This window comes from Pristiophorus japonicus, chromosome 4 (genome assembly GCF_044704955.1).
Source record: "Pristiophorus japonicus isolate sPriJap1 chromosome 4, sPriJap1.hap1, whole genome shotgun sequence".
NCBI lineage: Eukaryota > Metazoa > Chordata > Chondrichthyes > Pristiophoridae > Pristiophorus > Pristiophorus japonicus.
In genome coordinates, this window is record NC_091980.1 from 272,209,670 (window position 1) to 272,223,798 (window position 14,129).

Below are 14,129 nucleotides of genomic sequence, written 5' to 3' on the forward strand. Positions count from 1 at the left end.
CACACCTGGAGTATTGTGTACAGTTTTGGTCTTCTAATTTGAGGAAGGACATTCTTGCTATTGAGGGAGTGCAGCCATTTAGGACCGAGATGAAGAGAAACTTCTTCACCCAGAGAGTGGTGAATCTGTGGAATTCTCTACCACAGAAAATAGTTGAGGCCAATTCACTAAATATATTCAAAAAGGAGTTAGATGTAGCCCTTACTACTAGGGGGATCAAGGGTTATGGGGAGGCAGGAATGGGGTACTGAAGTTTCATGTTCAGCCATGAACTCATTGAATGGCGGTGCAGGCTCAAAGGGCCGAATGGCCTACTCCTGCACCTATTTTCTATGTTTCTATGTTTCTATGTTTTCTCATATACAACGGCTAAATACTTTAAAATCTTTAGAGGAATATAGAAAATTAAGAGGCAAAATTAAAAAGGATATTAGGAATGCTAAGGGAGAGCACGAGAAATTCTTGGCCAGTAAAATTAAGGAAAACCCTAAGATGTTCTGTAAATATATTAAGAGTAAGAGGGTAATTAAAGAAAGGGTAAGGCCTATTAGAGACTTTGTGTGGAGGCGGAATATATTGCTAGGGTTCTTAACAAATACTTTGCATCTGTTTTCACAAAGGAAAGGGGCAATGCAGATACTGCTATCGAGGAGCAGTGTGATATTCTGGATGAAATAAATATAGTGAGAGAGGAAATATTAAGGGGCTGAGCAGCCCTGAAAGTAGATAAGTCCCCAGGCCTAGATGAAATTCATCCCAAGCTGTTGAGCGAAGTAAAAAAGGAAATAGCAGGGGCCTTGCCCATCATTTTCCAGTCCTCTTTGAATCCTGGCTTGGTACCGGAGGATTGGAGGATGCTAATGTAATACCCTTGTTTAAGAAGGGAGAAAGGAATAGGCCGGGTAATTACAGGCCTGTCAGCCTAACCTCACTGGTGGGAAAATTATTGGAAAAAATCCTGAAAGACAGGATAAATCTGCATTTGGAAAGGCAAGGATTAATTAGGGACAGTCAGCACGGATTTGTTAAGGGAAGATCGTGTTTAACTAACCTGATTGAATTTTTTGAGGAGGTAACTAAGAGGGTCGATGAGGGTAGTGCATACGATGTGGTGCAAGGCTTTTGATAAGGTCCCACATGGTCGACTGGTCATGAAGTTTAATGCCCATGGGCTCAGTACTAGGTTTCTTGCTTTTTGTGGTATATATCAACGATTTAGATTTGAATATATGGAGTATGATTAAGAAGTTTGCAGACGACACTAAAATTGGCTGTGTGTTTGATAATGAAGAGGAAAGTCATGGAGGAGGAGCTGCAAGAGGATATCAATCTACTGGTCAGAAGGGCAGAGCAGTGGCAAATGGAATTTAATTCAGAGAAGTGTGGGGTGATGCACTTTGGGAGGGCTAATAAGGAAAGGGTATATACATTAAGCGGTAGGCCACTAAATAGTGTGGATGAAGAAAGGGGCCTTGGAGTGCTTGTCCATAGATCCCTGAAGATAGTAGGCCAAGGATAAGGTGGTTAAGAAGGCATACGGAATGCTTGCCTTTATTGGCCGAGGCATAGAATATAAGAGCAGGGAGGTTATGCTTAAATTGTATAATATTTTGGTTAGACCACAGCTAGAGTACTGCATGCAATTTTGGTCGCCGTAGTATAAGAAGGATGTGATTGCACTAGAGAGGGTGCAGAGGAGATTTACTAGGATGCTGCCTGGAATGGAGAATCTTAGTTATGAGGACAGATTGGATAGGCTGGGTTTGTTCTCATTGGAACAGAGGTGGTTCAGAGGAGACCACAGCGAGGTGTACAAAATATTGAAGGGCCTGGACATAGTGGATAGTAAGGATCTATTTCCCTTGGTGGAGGGGTCTATTACAAGGGGGCATAGTTTTAAGGTAGTTGGTGGAAGGTTTAGAGGGGATTTCAGGGGGGCAATTCTTTACGCAGAGGGTTGTGGGGATCTGGAACTCGCTGCCTGGAAGAGTGGTGGATGCAGAAACCCTCACCACTTTTAAGAGATGTTTGGATGGGCACTTAAAGTGCAGTAACCTACAGGGTGACGGATCTAGAGCTGGTAATTGGAATTAGACTGGACGACCTTTTGTTGGACGGCTCAGATATAATGGTAAGCACTGCAGGGAATTGAATACGGCCAGGGTGATCTCCTGGACTAGTGTCGATCGCCTGGGTGGGTCGGAGAGGAATTTTCCCAGATTTTTTTCTCCCTAAATTGGCCTGGGTTTTTATTTGGTTTTTGCCTCTCTCAGGAGATCACATGGCTCCGGTGGGGCTGGAGTGTAGAATGTTTTAGAATAAGGGGTGTCGCAGTTGTGTGAGGCGGACTGGTTGGGCTGGCTGCTCTTTGCCTTTCCGTCATTGTTCATAGGTTTATATGTAACCTTTAGGGCTGCTGACCAAGGGCCGTGCGGCTCTTTGTCGGCCGGCGCGAACACGATGGGCTGAAATAGTCTCCTTCTGCGCTGTAAATTTCTCTGTCTCTATGTTTCTATGTAAGGATGGCCAGCAGCTGCACTTCACTGACCCACCACATGGAAATGACGGTGGGCAGGCAGCGTCAGGCAAACTGGTGGACTTCCCCGCTTCCACTGCTTATCTTTTCGACCCTCGGGACTGCCAGGAAATGAGTAGCTATAGTGCCTGGAGCTGTGACAGAAGGCTCACTGATGCCCCTTTTGGAGGGAAAGAGCTTGGTAGTGGTCACCTCTCCCTCTCCTCTGGCTTAACATCTTACCTGTTTTGGGCTTCGGCCAGACCAAGGGATAAGATTAAAGTCACTCTCGGGCTGCGCATGTGCCAGCTCCAGAAGTTGCTGTCAGTTTCAGAGGAGTAATGATGGCGAACACTGAAAGTTTCACTGTCATTATGACCGCAAAATCCGACCCATTATATTAGTCACTTACATTCAAAACTATATATTGAAAAGGTAGCAATTTACTGAAAACTACCCAATATGACTGAAAATAACAAATGTAAGGCCTGCCTTTTGGAGAGGCTCTGCAGGGCCCTCAGTTTCCAAATCTTATGAAGCAGCCAATCCAGTTAAATGCTAGATCTGCCACTTTAGTAAAGCTCCTTCTAGTTCAGATTCCAAAAAAGACATTCTCTTCTACTGTTCTAGATCTCCTGCTGTATCCGAGCTGCTGCTTTCTCTGGCTGCGTCCCACGTAGCTTCCATCGCTCTTCCGATCCAGATTTATTGAAGCAGCTGCTTACCTTTTGATCCTTTGAATAGGTCCTCTTCATTTTCTGATCCCTGCAGCAGTGTCCTAAATCCTTGGATCCCTGCAACAGTTTCTCCTCAGCTCCTTGGATGCCTATAAAAGATCCGCTCAGATCCTTGGAGTCACTACTCTTCATTGCCCTTGAGTGGTTGCAGCAGACCCTCCCCATATTCCTGCTGATGCTGCTACTCTTCACTGATATGCAACTTACAGCAGGTCTGCCTTCTGATGTAAATTTCAGTGGGTTGGCGCTAAGAGGCTGCAGGGTGATTTGGACAGGTTAGGTGAGTGGGCAAATGCTTGGCAGATGCAGTATAATGTAGATAAATGTGAGGTTATCCACTTTGGGGGCAAAAACACGAAGGCAGAATATTATCTGAATAGCAGCAGATTAGGAAAAGGGGAGGTGCAACGAGACCTGGGTGTCATGGTACATCAGTCATTGAAAGTTGGCATGCAGGTACAGCAGGAGGTGAAGAAGGCAAATGGTATGTTGGCCTTCATAGCTAGGGGTTTTGAGTATAGGAGCAGGGAGGTCTTACTGCAGTTGTACAGGGCCTTGGTGAAGCCTCACCTGGAATATTGTGTTCAGTTTTGGTCTCCTAATCTGAGGAAGGACGTTCTTGCTATTGAGGGAGTGCAGCGAAGGTTCACCAGACTGATCCCCAGGATGGCTGGACTGACATATGAGGAGAGACTGGATTGACTGGGCCTTTATTCACTGGAGTTTAGAAAGATGAGAGGGGATCTCATGGGAACATATAAAATTCTGACGGGACTGGACAAGTTAGATGCAGGAAGAATGTTCCCGACGTTGGGGAAGTCCAGAACCAAGGGACACAGTCTAAGGATAAGGGGTAAGCCATTTAGGACTTAGATGAGGAGAAACTTCTTCTCTCAGAGAGTTGTTAACCTGTGGAATTCTCTACCGCAGAGAGTTGTTCATGCCAGTTCATTGGATATATTCAAGAGGGAGTTAGATATGGCCCTTACGGCTAAAGGGATCAAGGGGTATGGAAAGAAAGCAGGAAAGGGGTACTGAAGTGAATGATCAGCCATGATCTTATTGAATGGTGGTACAGGCTCGAAGGGCCGAATGGCCTACTCCTGCACCTATTTTCTATGACTCAACTTGTGCAAGTAGGCCTGCATCTGGCCACATGACTGGAACTTACTAGCGTGGACACTGCTCTGCCATCTGCAGCAATAAGTCCCTAGAAACAAATGTAAAAACAACAAATTATACAAGAATGTAATAATAAAATGGCAAATAAAACTTGGAAGCATGATAAAAATAGAATATTCTCCAGGGATTCATCCGACACAGAAATAATAGCACTTCAGTTGCTGCACTAGTGAATTCATTGCTTATTAGTTTTGAGAGCAGTCCACTCACTGAATGTGTGTTTGTAATTTATTCATCCCTAGGGAATATCAAATATCACCTATATTATAAGTCAATGTTTAATATTCATAAATTGTTGAAAGCTACAGTCAATCCAGTGAATGAGAAAAGTGTTGGTTTTGCGCTGTGCTGTGACATGATGGGCAACAGACTTAAAGATATCCAAAATTGATTTTATGAACGGCAGCACGGTAGCTGGTTATTTCATTGCACTTTTCTTTGTGGCTTCTGACAGGGCAGGGAGTCAGTAGACATCTGATGCCTGTGTTCACAGATTAAACTGAAAAGTCTTCAATATTTGCTACATTATAACAGTGACTACCCTTCAAAATGATTTCACCGATTGTAAAGCACTTTGGGAATTCTGAGGCCATGAAAGGCATTATATAAATGCAAGTCTTTTGTTCTTTCATTGATGTAGTATGTCATCTATGCACTATAAGCCACTAATTTAAAGCAAATTAAAATAATTTTCTTCATAATGTAATATATTGTAACTTGTTTTTCACATTAGTCTGGATTTTGTGGTGAAGGAACGGTGTTCGCCGTTCACCTCGCTGACAGCTGCACACTGAGTTTTCACGGACTTCTCCACAGAGATATCCTCCAATCTGGCTGACTTTCCAGTGCAGCGTCCTCTACAGGGGATCAGTGGCGTGTGTAAACAGGTAAAACTCCGAGGCTCTTCAACCAATCAGATTTAAGAATTCTCACTCAGACACGCAGGGGCTGAAATTCAGGTTCCGGATAAGGCTCGTTATTACCGTTTTGTGGCGGCCAGGCGGTGGAATCGAGTGGCTACCATGCTGCAGTCAATTGGCCGCCACAATCTAAATTCACCTCGGTGATTTTTCGGGCGGTCCCCAATTCTGCCCCGCTGCTGCCGACCACCCCAAGTGCATCATCAAAGCACGCACCGACGATCTCTCGCACCTCCATCCTACTCCGCATGAAAATTACCTGAAAAATTCTGCCGCACAGTGCCCCCGACAGCTTTTTCTGTTGGTGCACCTTGTTTTATGTGTGTGAGCCACGGCATCGTGGTGGCCCTTTTAAGGGAAAGCGCACTGCCACGACCGCCATGTTTTTTTTTGCCGGCCGACTTCCCGATCAGCCGGAAAATTATGCCCAATAGGCAGCCTGGCACCCCCACTTGACCCGGTCGAAGCCTAAAAAATTGCTACTTCTCTCCCCTTTAAATGAGGGGAGAGATGTGATGATGCACACACGCACTGACGTCACCACCACTCCGCCACTGAGTGACAGTGGCGGAGACTCGGTCCCAGGCCCACTTCCACCCCTCACCAACACTTACCGCCGTACTTCCACCCCCATTATGACCAATTTCTGATCTGCTCAAAAAAAATTCCAAAGAGGTGAAAATGGATCAAACATCTGCCTCGTCTGACCCGACAGTAAAAACATTTAGAAAAGGTATGTGCGCCAGCTTTCTGGCGGGCCTAAAGTTCAGCCCTGCAGAGTCCAAACCGGGAAGTATAAAGCAGGAAATATGAATTAGATTTAAATGATGTACAGAAAGTGAAATAAAGATTGAGAAATACAGATGGGATTAAGGGAGAGAGATAAAGAGACAAACAGCAAAAGTAAAAACAATGTACTTAAAAAAAAAATCTCCAACCTTAATTTTCTTCTGAGCGAATTAGATTCCACACGTACAAAATTAATTTTTCAGGACCAGAGAGGTTGGTCAGCAGTAATTATCACTTACCACAGGGTTAAATATTCACTTACTGCTGACTGCACCAGTCCTAACACTTTCAGCCATTTCTGGTGCGGAACTAGTGGACAAGTACAGCAACTTCATGTCATTGCAGTCATTTCAATGCCGAGTCTACTGGCAAGGATTGCAACAGTGCACTCTGTGGTGGAGCATGTTATCTCTGACTGCAACTTCTGGATGTTCACGTTTAACTGCGCATGTGTGGACACCAGAAGTTGCTTTTGAACTTACCCCATAATATCGGTGCGTGTTGAGAGCCTCCCCATTATTCTGAGCACAAAATTATTACTGAAATTATGATTTTTCAGACATTTACTAATCTGACCTAATTGTGCCTCCACTCTCTCTTTTGTCCAGCTGAACAGCACAATACACCTCCCTGCAGTAAACCCGCTGGTCCTCAGTTGTGTTGGAAAAGCCCTTTGCTCATCAGTAATTTGTATTTATTGGAAAAAGGATTTAGAGTTCAATGCTTATTGTGTACTCCTTTTTAGCACAGGTACTTTAATTCAAATTGAAATTTTGATTGTAACCAATCCAATCTAAATCTTCAGGGTTCAGTCGTTGTAGTATATGATGGGGTAGCGATTTCATTTTGGATGCAATCAGCAAAAGAAGTGCAGATCTGCACTCAAAATTGCACCCGTTTTGAGAACTATTAATTTTTGCTTGAATTTCCAAACACTTTGCATGTCGCCAAATACAAAACCGGCCATGAACCAGTACAATTGGGCAACATTTTAAAATGTAATTTATTAATTATTTTAAATTTGCTTAAAAAAATTCCATGATATACTTAAGAGTGGCAACTTGGTAAGGTTTGATTAATACAGCTGAAAATGGGTTTATCGCAAAAAATAAGCATTTTTAATCACAGTATCAATCCATTAGCTGTGAGTAACCTGATTTTAAATGACTGAAATTGAAATTTTAAAAAGTATACAGAACCATTTGCTAGTTATATTGGGGTGCAGTAGTCAGTTTCTTAGTAAACTAAAAAAAGTTATATTCAAAAGCTTTAAAAATGTGCTTATTAGCGTCCTTAATTTTTAGCGCCGCCTTGATTGCCTGTAACGGGGCACGATTCGCAGAACTCCCGATAGTGATTAATTTAGCCTGGGGCTTGGACAGTTTTGAGGCCGACTTCTAGTGCAATGTTTTCTAAGCTAGTGCAAACAATTGCGATTTGTGCTGAACGTAATTTGCACTTAATCCTCGATCTTTTACACAGGTTAGGCCCATTTTGGATGAATTGTGATAAAAAAAACAAGCGGAAACTCTACCCTGATATTTTTATCTTCTGAATTAGATAGAACATTTACATAAATGACATACCAGAATTTTATCAAATCACTGTTTCAGTGATGGGATTAAATGGCTCTTGTACTAATTAACTCTGATACACTAATTTGATTTAACATTATACTTTATTGACAAACTTTTCATTGTATTTCTTAAGTCAAGTCATGTCTGCAGTTGATTATGAAAGCAGGACTCGTGAAAATAATTGTGCTTCCTCATGCATGGCCTTAGTACATCTGTAATTAATTTAAATTATTTAATAGTTAAGTGAGCACAAAATGATAAAGACTGCATTTCTCCGATATAGCCCTCAACTATCTCCTTGATACAGAAACATGTACAAAAATGTAAGGAAATCCATACAAAGCAAATACAGCACAACCGCAAAATTATATTAAGAATTAAATAAACATAAGAAATTGGGTTTGAGTACAATCCTTTCTGCCCAGATAAATTAAACTTTCCATACTTGCATTGGCTTTTCACTGTATCCTTGGGATCACATTAAAATCAATGTCAATAGATCACAGCTGTGCATTTGATATTTTTAAAAATCAGTAAAAATACGGCTTGTGCATTGCTTACTTCAACCTTTGCCCAATTTGTTTTTTTTTAAATGTGGCTTCTCAGGCACTAAGAATCACCGGAGTCCTGGAATGTTTGCAACAAGGAGTAAATAAAGCTCCCATAGATGTCTATCTTTTGATAACTTAAATAATGGCTACAGAATTGGAAATTAAAAAGAAAACACAACTTTTATTTTTTATTTAAAAGCAATATACAATTGCTTCAGAGAATTGTGCTCTGCTCATTTTCAGACCATCCAAGTTTAAAATGGAATGGTTTATTTGTGCAACATCAGTTTCTTAATTTATTACAATAATTCTCCTGAAGGGGAAAAAAAATCTGGCTTGAAACCTGTAAATCGTTACAGTTTCTTCAATTGTCATCACTCACCCAAAATATACAGCCATTGTGGAAAAAGATCTGTACTCTGAAAAAATAGAAAGCTTTTTATTTCTAATCTCAAATGTCATTTAATTCTGAGAGCTGCGATAGTATTTCTACATTAAGGGGGGTGGGGGGTGGGGGGTGATAATATATTCAGGTACTACTCTAAATAAATACCTGCAATTCTGTACATGTTAGTGAATTGGTTCCAACACATATAGAGCTAGATATTTACAGCAAATTGTTTTTGCAAAGGTTATCTGTTTAAAATGCAGCCGTTATTTAAAAGGTTAAGGGAAAAGAAATGTAGCCCATTCAAATTAAAAATAGACTATTTTCCCGCTATGACTCAAAATACCTTCAAGATTAATTATTTTCCAATATGCATATCACAAGTTATTGCGCTGCCTACTTGATAATTACATTTAAAATTGATACTACCCAGAGGTGAGCATGAACTATAAGTGATTAAATGAACGCTATTCCTGGAGCTCTTAGAAAGTTTTACCTCATAGGCTCGTACCTTCTCCGTGTCGATCCCTTTAGACATAGACCATGTTGACACAATGTAATCCATAACTCGTTCGCTGAGTCCTTTGGGGACTTGGTAAAGTTTGAGAAAATCCCGCACGTTGTTCAGCATTTCATGATAACGGTTGGTGTTGGCGTACATTTGCTGGAAGATCGTGGTGACATTTCCAAAAATAGTTGCATAAAGAAGAGCTGTAATTTAAAGAACCAAATGGGTGTAAGTCCTCTTATTCTGCACAAAACCAGTTAAAAGGAATTTAGCATATCTTAGAATCTAGTCAGATGAGAAAGCAAAAACACTCACAATAACTAGATGGTTCTGAGGTGGACTACCTCAATATCAAATACTGATGATTTCACAGAAATATAATGCTTTCTTACAATCCCATAAATCCCCTGTTAGAAAGTAGTTTGTGCAATAAATATCTTTTTTAACTTCTAATCATTTCTTGCTTTTTTAAAGATTCTTCTCTCTGCATTTCTTTTTTACTTTTTCAAAATCCTTTTATGTTTTCACTCTGTAGCAATTTTCAGAACACAATGCCTCTTCTTTTAGAACTAATAAAGTAACACGTTTCTTGGGCACTGCAAACCCAACCAAAGCACATTTCATTATTAGACTCCGACAGTGTAACGCCTACCCTGAATTCAGTCTGGCACTGGAAGGAACTAGGACATTCGACCAGTAAGTCAGAAACATAGAAACATAGAAACATAGAAGATAGGTGCAGGAGTAAGCCATTCGGCCCTTCGAGCCTGCATTACCGTTCAATAAGATCATGGCTGATCATTCACCTCAGTACCCCTTTCCTGCTTTCTCTCCATACCCCTTGACCTCTTTAGCTGTAAGGGACATATCTAACTCCCTTTTGAATATATCCAATGAACTGGCATCAACAACTCTCTGTGGCAGGGAATTCCACAGGTTAACAATTCTCTGAGTGAAGAAGTTTCTCCTCATCTCGGTCCTAAATGGCCTACCCCTTATCCTTAGACTATGTCCCATGGTTCTGGACTTCACCAACATCGGGAACATTCTTCCTGCATCTAACCTGTCCAGTCCCATCAGAATTTTCTATGTTTGTATGAGATCCAGAAGAAAGACAACCAATAGAAATGAATCAAATTTTGGCTTCTAGTCACCAGAGCCTGGATTTTCAGACTTGATTTGCTTGATTCACTCTCAATTTATTCTCAAATCGAACGGGCCCATTCAGAAAATTACGCAGGGATCCAGAACACGGGTTTACTTAAAGGACACAGCAATGCGAAATTGGTGTATTTCAGTCAAAACCTGCCATTTTACTTTTTTTCCTTTTGGCACTTAAGCTCTGGTGAGCTTTTGTTCCAATTGTTCGAATATTTATTAGCCCCCATCATCATCATCATAGGCAGTCCCTCGGAATCGAGGAAGACTTGCTTCCACTCTTAGCATAAATTCTTAGGTGGCTATACAGTCCAATACGAGAACCACAGTCTCTGTCACAGGTGGGACAAAGTCATCGAGGGAAGAGGGAATGGATTGCCACATGCTCTTTCCGCTGCCTGCGCTTGATATCTGCTTGCTCTCGACGACGAGACTCGAGGTACTCAACACCTTCCCGGAGCTCTTCCTCCACTTAGGGCGGTCTTTGGCAAGGGACTTCCAGGTGTCAGTGGGGATGTTGCTCTTTATCAGGGAGGCTTTGAGGGTGTCCTTGTAATGTTTCCTCTGCCCATCTTTGGCTCGTTGCCATTAAGGAGCTCCGAGTAGAGCGCTTGCTTTGGGAGTTTCGTGTCTGGCATGCGAACTATGTGGCCTGCCCAGCGGAGCTGATCAAGTGTGGTCAGTGCTTCAATGCTGGGGATGTTGGCCTGGTCGAGGACGCTAATGTTGGTGCATCTGTCCTCCCAGGGGATTTGTAGGATCTTGCGGAGACATCGTTGGCGGTATTTCTCCAGCGACTTGAGGTGTCTACTGTACATGGTCCATGTCTCTGAGCCATACAGGAGGGCGAGTATTACTACAGCCCTGTAGACCATGAGCTTCACAATGAGAATCCCCCTGTCTCAGGGAGTTGGAAGAAGAGGAGGAGCACCAATGCCCTGCAGGTCAGGTTGCACAAGAGGTGCTCTGTGCACATCCCATATTCTTGCGTCTGCAGACGGAGATGAAAATAACCCACTTTAGCAGATGAGTAGTACATGCAGAGACTTCTATTCCCAAAGGAAGTTAGGAAAGCACACCTGGTAATTTCGTTAAGATACATGAATACAAAAGTAAAACACTGTGAATGCTGGAAACTGAAATAAAAGCAGAAAATGCTGGAAATATTCAGCTGGTCAGGCAGCATCTGTGGAGAGAGAAGCAGAGTTAACTTTTCGTTAGAACACAGCATATATGAATCCCTGACCATAAAGTGTCCTTTGGAAGAACCCCAACTCCAGTATTGTTATGTCTTGGATAAGGATTCAGACTAGATACTGCAAGCTCAAGTAGGTATGACCGTAATCCTTTATTACAGATCTCAGAGTGCCTCTCCAGCCTGTGAGACCTCCTTATATACAGGTGCTCCCAAGGGATTGTGAGATCCCTTGGGACTCCAGGGGATAAGCGCTCTGGTGATTAGACATGGTAATTACAGGTTTACATACATAACAACACTCCCCCACAAAGTTAATAGTGTAAATATTTACAATGTGAGTCGATCTGGGGCCTTCCTTTCCCTGGTTGATCATCTCGGTACAAATGCTGGTGTTGGTGAATCATTTGTTGGGCCTTCGCTGGGCTGCTGTGCAGCTGGCCTTGCTGGACTGCTGGGGGTGGTGAGTCTTGCTGGGCTGCTGAGGGTGATGGGTTCTGCTTCGTGGTCAACCGGTTGCCACTTGTCTGTGTGTTGGAGGGTCGAAAAAGGTCGTGTCTATTGTGTGTTCTGGATAGTCCGTAAATCTGAGTTTAGTTTGGTCCAAGTGTTTTCTCCATTTGCGAGTTTGACCTCAAACACCCTACTCCCCTCTTTGGCCAAAACAGTGCCAGCAATCCACTTGGGACCTTGTCCATATTTCAACACAAATACAGGATCATTTACTCAATTTCGCGTGACACATTTGTGCGATCATGATATGTATTCTGTTGAAGCCGCCTGCTCTCTACCTGTTCGTGTAGATCAGGGTGGACTAACAAGAGCCTTGTCTTAAGTGCCCTTTTCATGAGCAGTTCAACGGGAGGGACCGTGGTGAGCGAGTGGGGTCTTGTGTGGTAACTGAGCAGGACTTGGAATAAGCGAGTCTGTAGTGAGCCTTCAGTTACCCTTTTCAAGCTCTGCTTGATTGTTTGAATTGCTCGTTCTGCCTGACCATTGGACGCTGGCTTAAACGGGGCAGACGTGATAAGTTTGACCCCATTGAGGGTCATGAATTCCTTGAATTTGGCATGGGTAAAGCACGGCCCATTGTCACTTACAAGGACATCAGGCAGACCGTGCGTGGCAAACATGACCCGTAAGCTTTCAATGGTGGCAGCGGACGTGCTAGCCGACACTATCACACTAGGGAGGGTGTTTGCTAGTGCTGTTGGGGAGGAGTTAAACTAATATTGCAGGGGGATGGGAACCTATACAGGGAGACAGAGGAAGACAAAAATGAGGCAAAAGCAAAAGACAGAAAGGAGATGAGGAAAAGTGGAGGGCAGAGAAACCCAAGGCAAAGAACAAAAAGGGCCACTGTACAGCAAAATTCTAGAAGGACAAAGGGTGTTAAAAAAGCAAGCCTGAAGGCTTTGTGTCTTAATGCAAGGAGTATCCGTAATAAGGTGGATGAATTAACTGTGCAAATAGATGTTAACAAATATGATGTGATTGGGATTACGGAGACGTGGCTCCAGGATGATCAGGGCTGGGAACTCAACATCCAGGGGTATTCAACATTCAGGAAGGATAGAATAAAAGGAAAAGGAGGTGGGGTAGCATTGCTGGTTAAAGAGGAGATTAATGCAATAGTTAGGAAAGACATTAGCTTGGATGATGTGGAATCTATATGGGTAGAGCTGCAGAACACTAAAGGGCAAAAATCGTTAGTGGGAGTTGTGTACAGACCTCCAAACAGTAGTAGTGATGTTGGGGAGGGCATCAAACAGGAAATTAGGAGTGCATGCAATAAAGGTGCAGCAGTTATAATGGGTGACTTTAATATGCACATAGATTGGGCTAGCCAAACTGGAAGCAATACGGTGGAGGAGGATTTCCTGGAATGCATAAGGGATGGTTTTCTAGACCAATATGTCGAGGAACCAACTAGGGGGGAGGCCATCTTAGACTGGGTGTTGTGTAATGAGAGAGGATTAATTAGCAATCTCATTGTGCGAGGCCCCTTGGGGAAGAGTGACCATAATATGGTGGAATTCTGCATTAGGATGGAGAATGAAACAGTTAATTCAGAGACCATGGTCCAGAACTTAAAGAAGGGTAACTTTGAAGGTATGAGGCATGAATTGGCTAAGATAGATTGGCTAATGATACTTAAGGGGTTGACTGTGGATGGGCAATGGCAGACATTTAGAGACCGCATGGATGAATTACAACAATTGTACATTCCTGTCTGGCGTAAAAATAAAAAAGGGAAGGTGGCTCAACCGTGGCTATCTAGGGAAATCAGGGATAGTATTAAAGCCAAGGAAATGGCATACAAATTGGCCAGAAATAGCAGCGAACCTGGGGACAGGGAGAAATTTAGAACTCAGCAGAGGAGGACAAAGGGTTTGATTAGGGCAGGGAAAATGGAGTACGAGAAGAAGCTTGCAGGGAACATTAAGGCGGATTGCAAAAGTTTCTATAGGTATGTAAAGAGAAAAAGGTTAGTAAAGACAAACGTAGGTCCCCTGCAGTCAGAATCAGGGGAAGTCATAACGGGGAACAAAGAAATGGCAGACCAATTGAACAAGTACTTTGGTTCAGTATTCACTAAGGAGGACACA

The 14,129-nt window shown here is 42.7% G+C and overlaps 1 protein-coding gene across 1 annotated transcript in view; it reads right to left on the reverse strand.

The window, feature by feature from the left end:
* The window catches only part of kcnh5b (potassium voltage-gated channel, subfamily H (eag-related), member 5b), a 604,928-nt gene that overhangs the window by 229,073 nt on the left and 361,726 nt on the right, over window positions 1-14,129 (reverse strand). Inside the window, 1 exon segment of the mRNA XM_070877933.1 lies at window positions 9,171-9,370. Within this exon segment, the coding sequence (XP_070734034.1) occupies window positions 9,171-9,370 (200 nt within the window).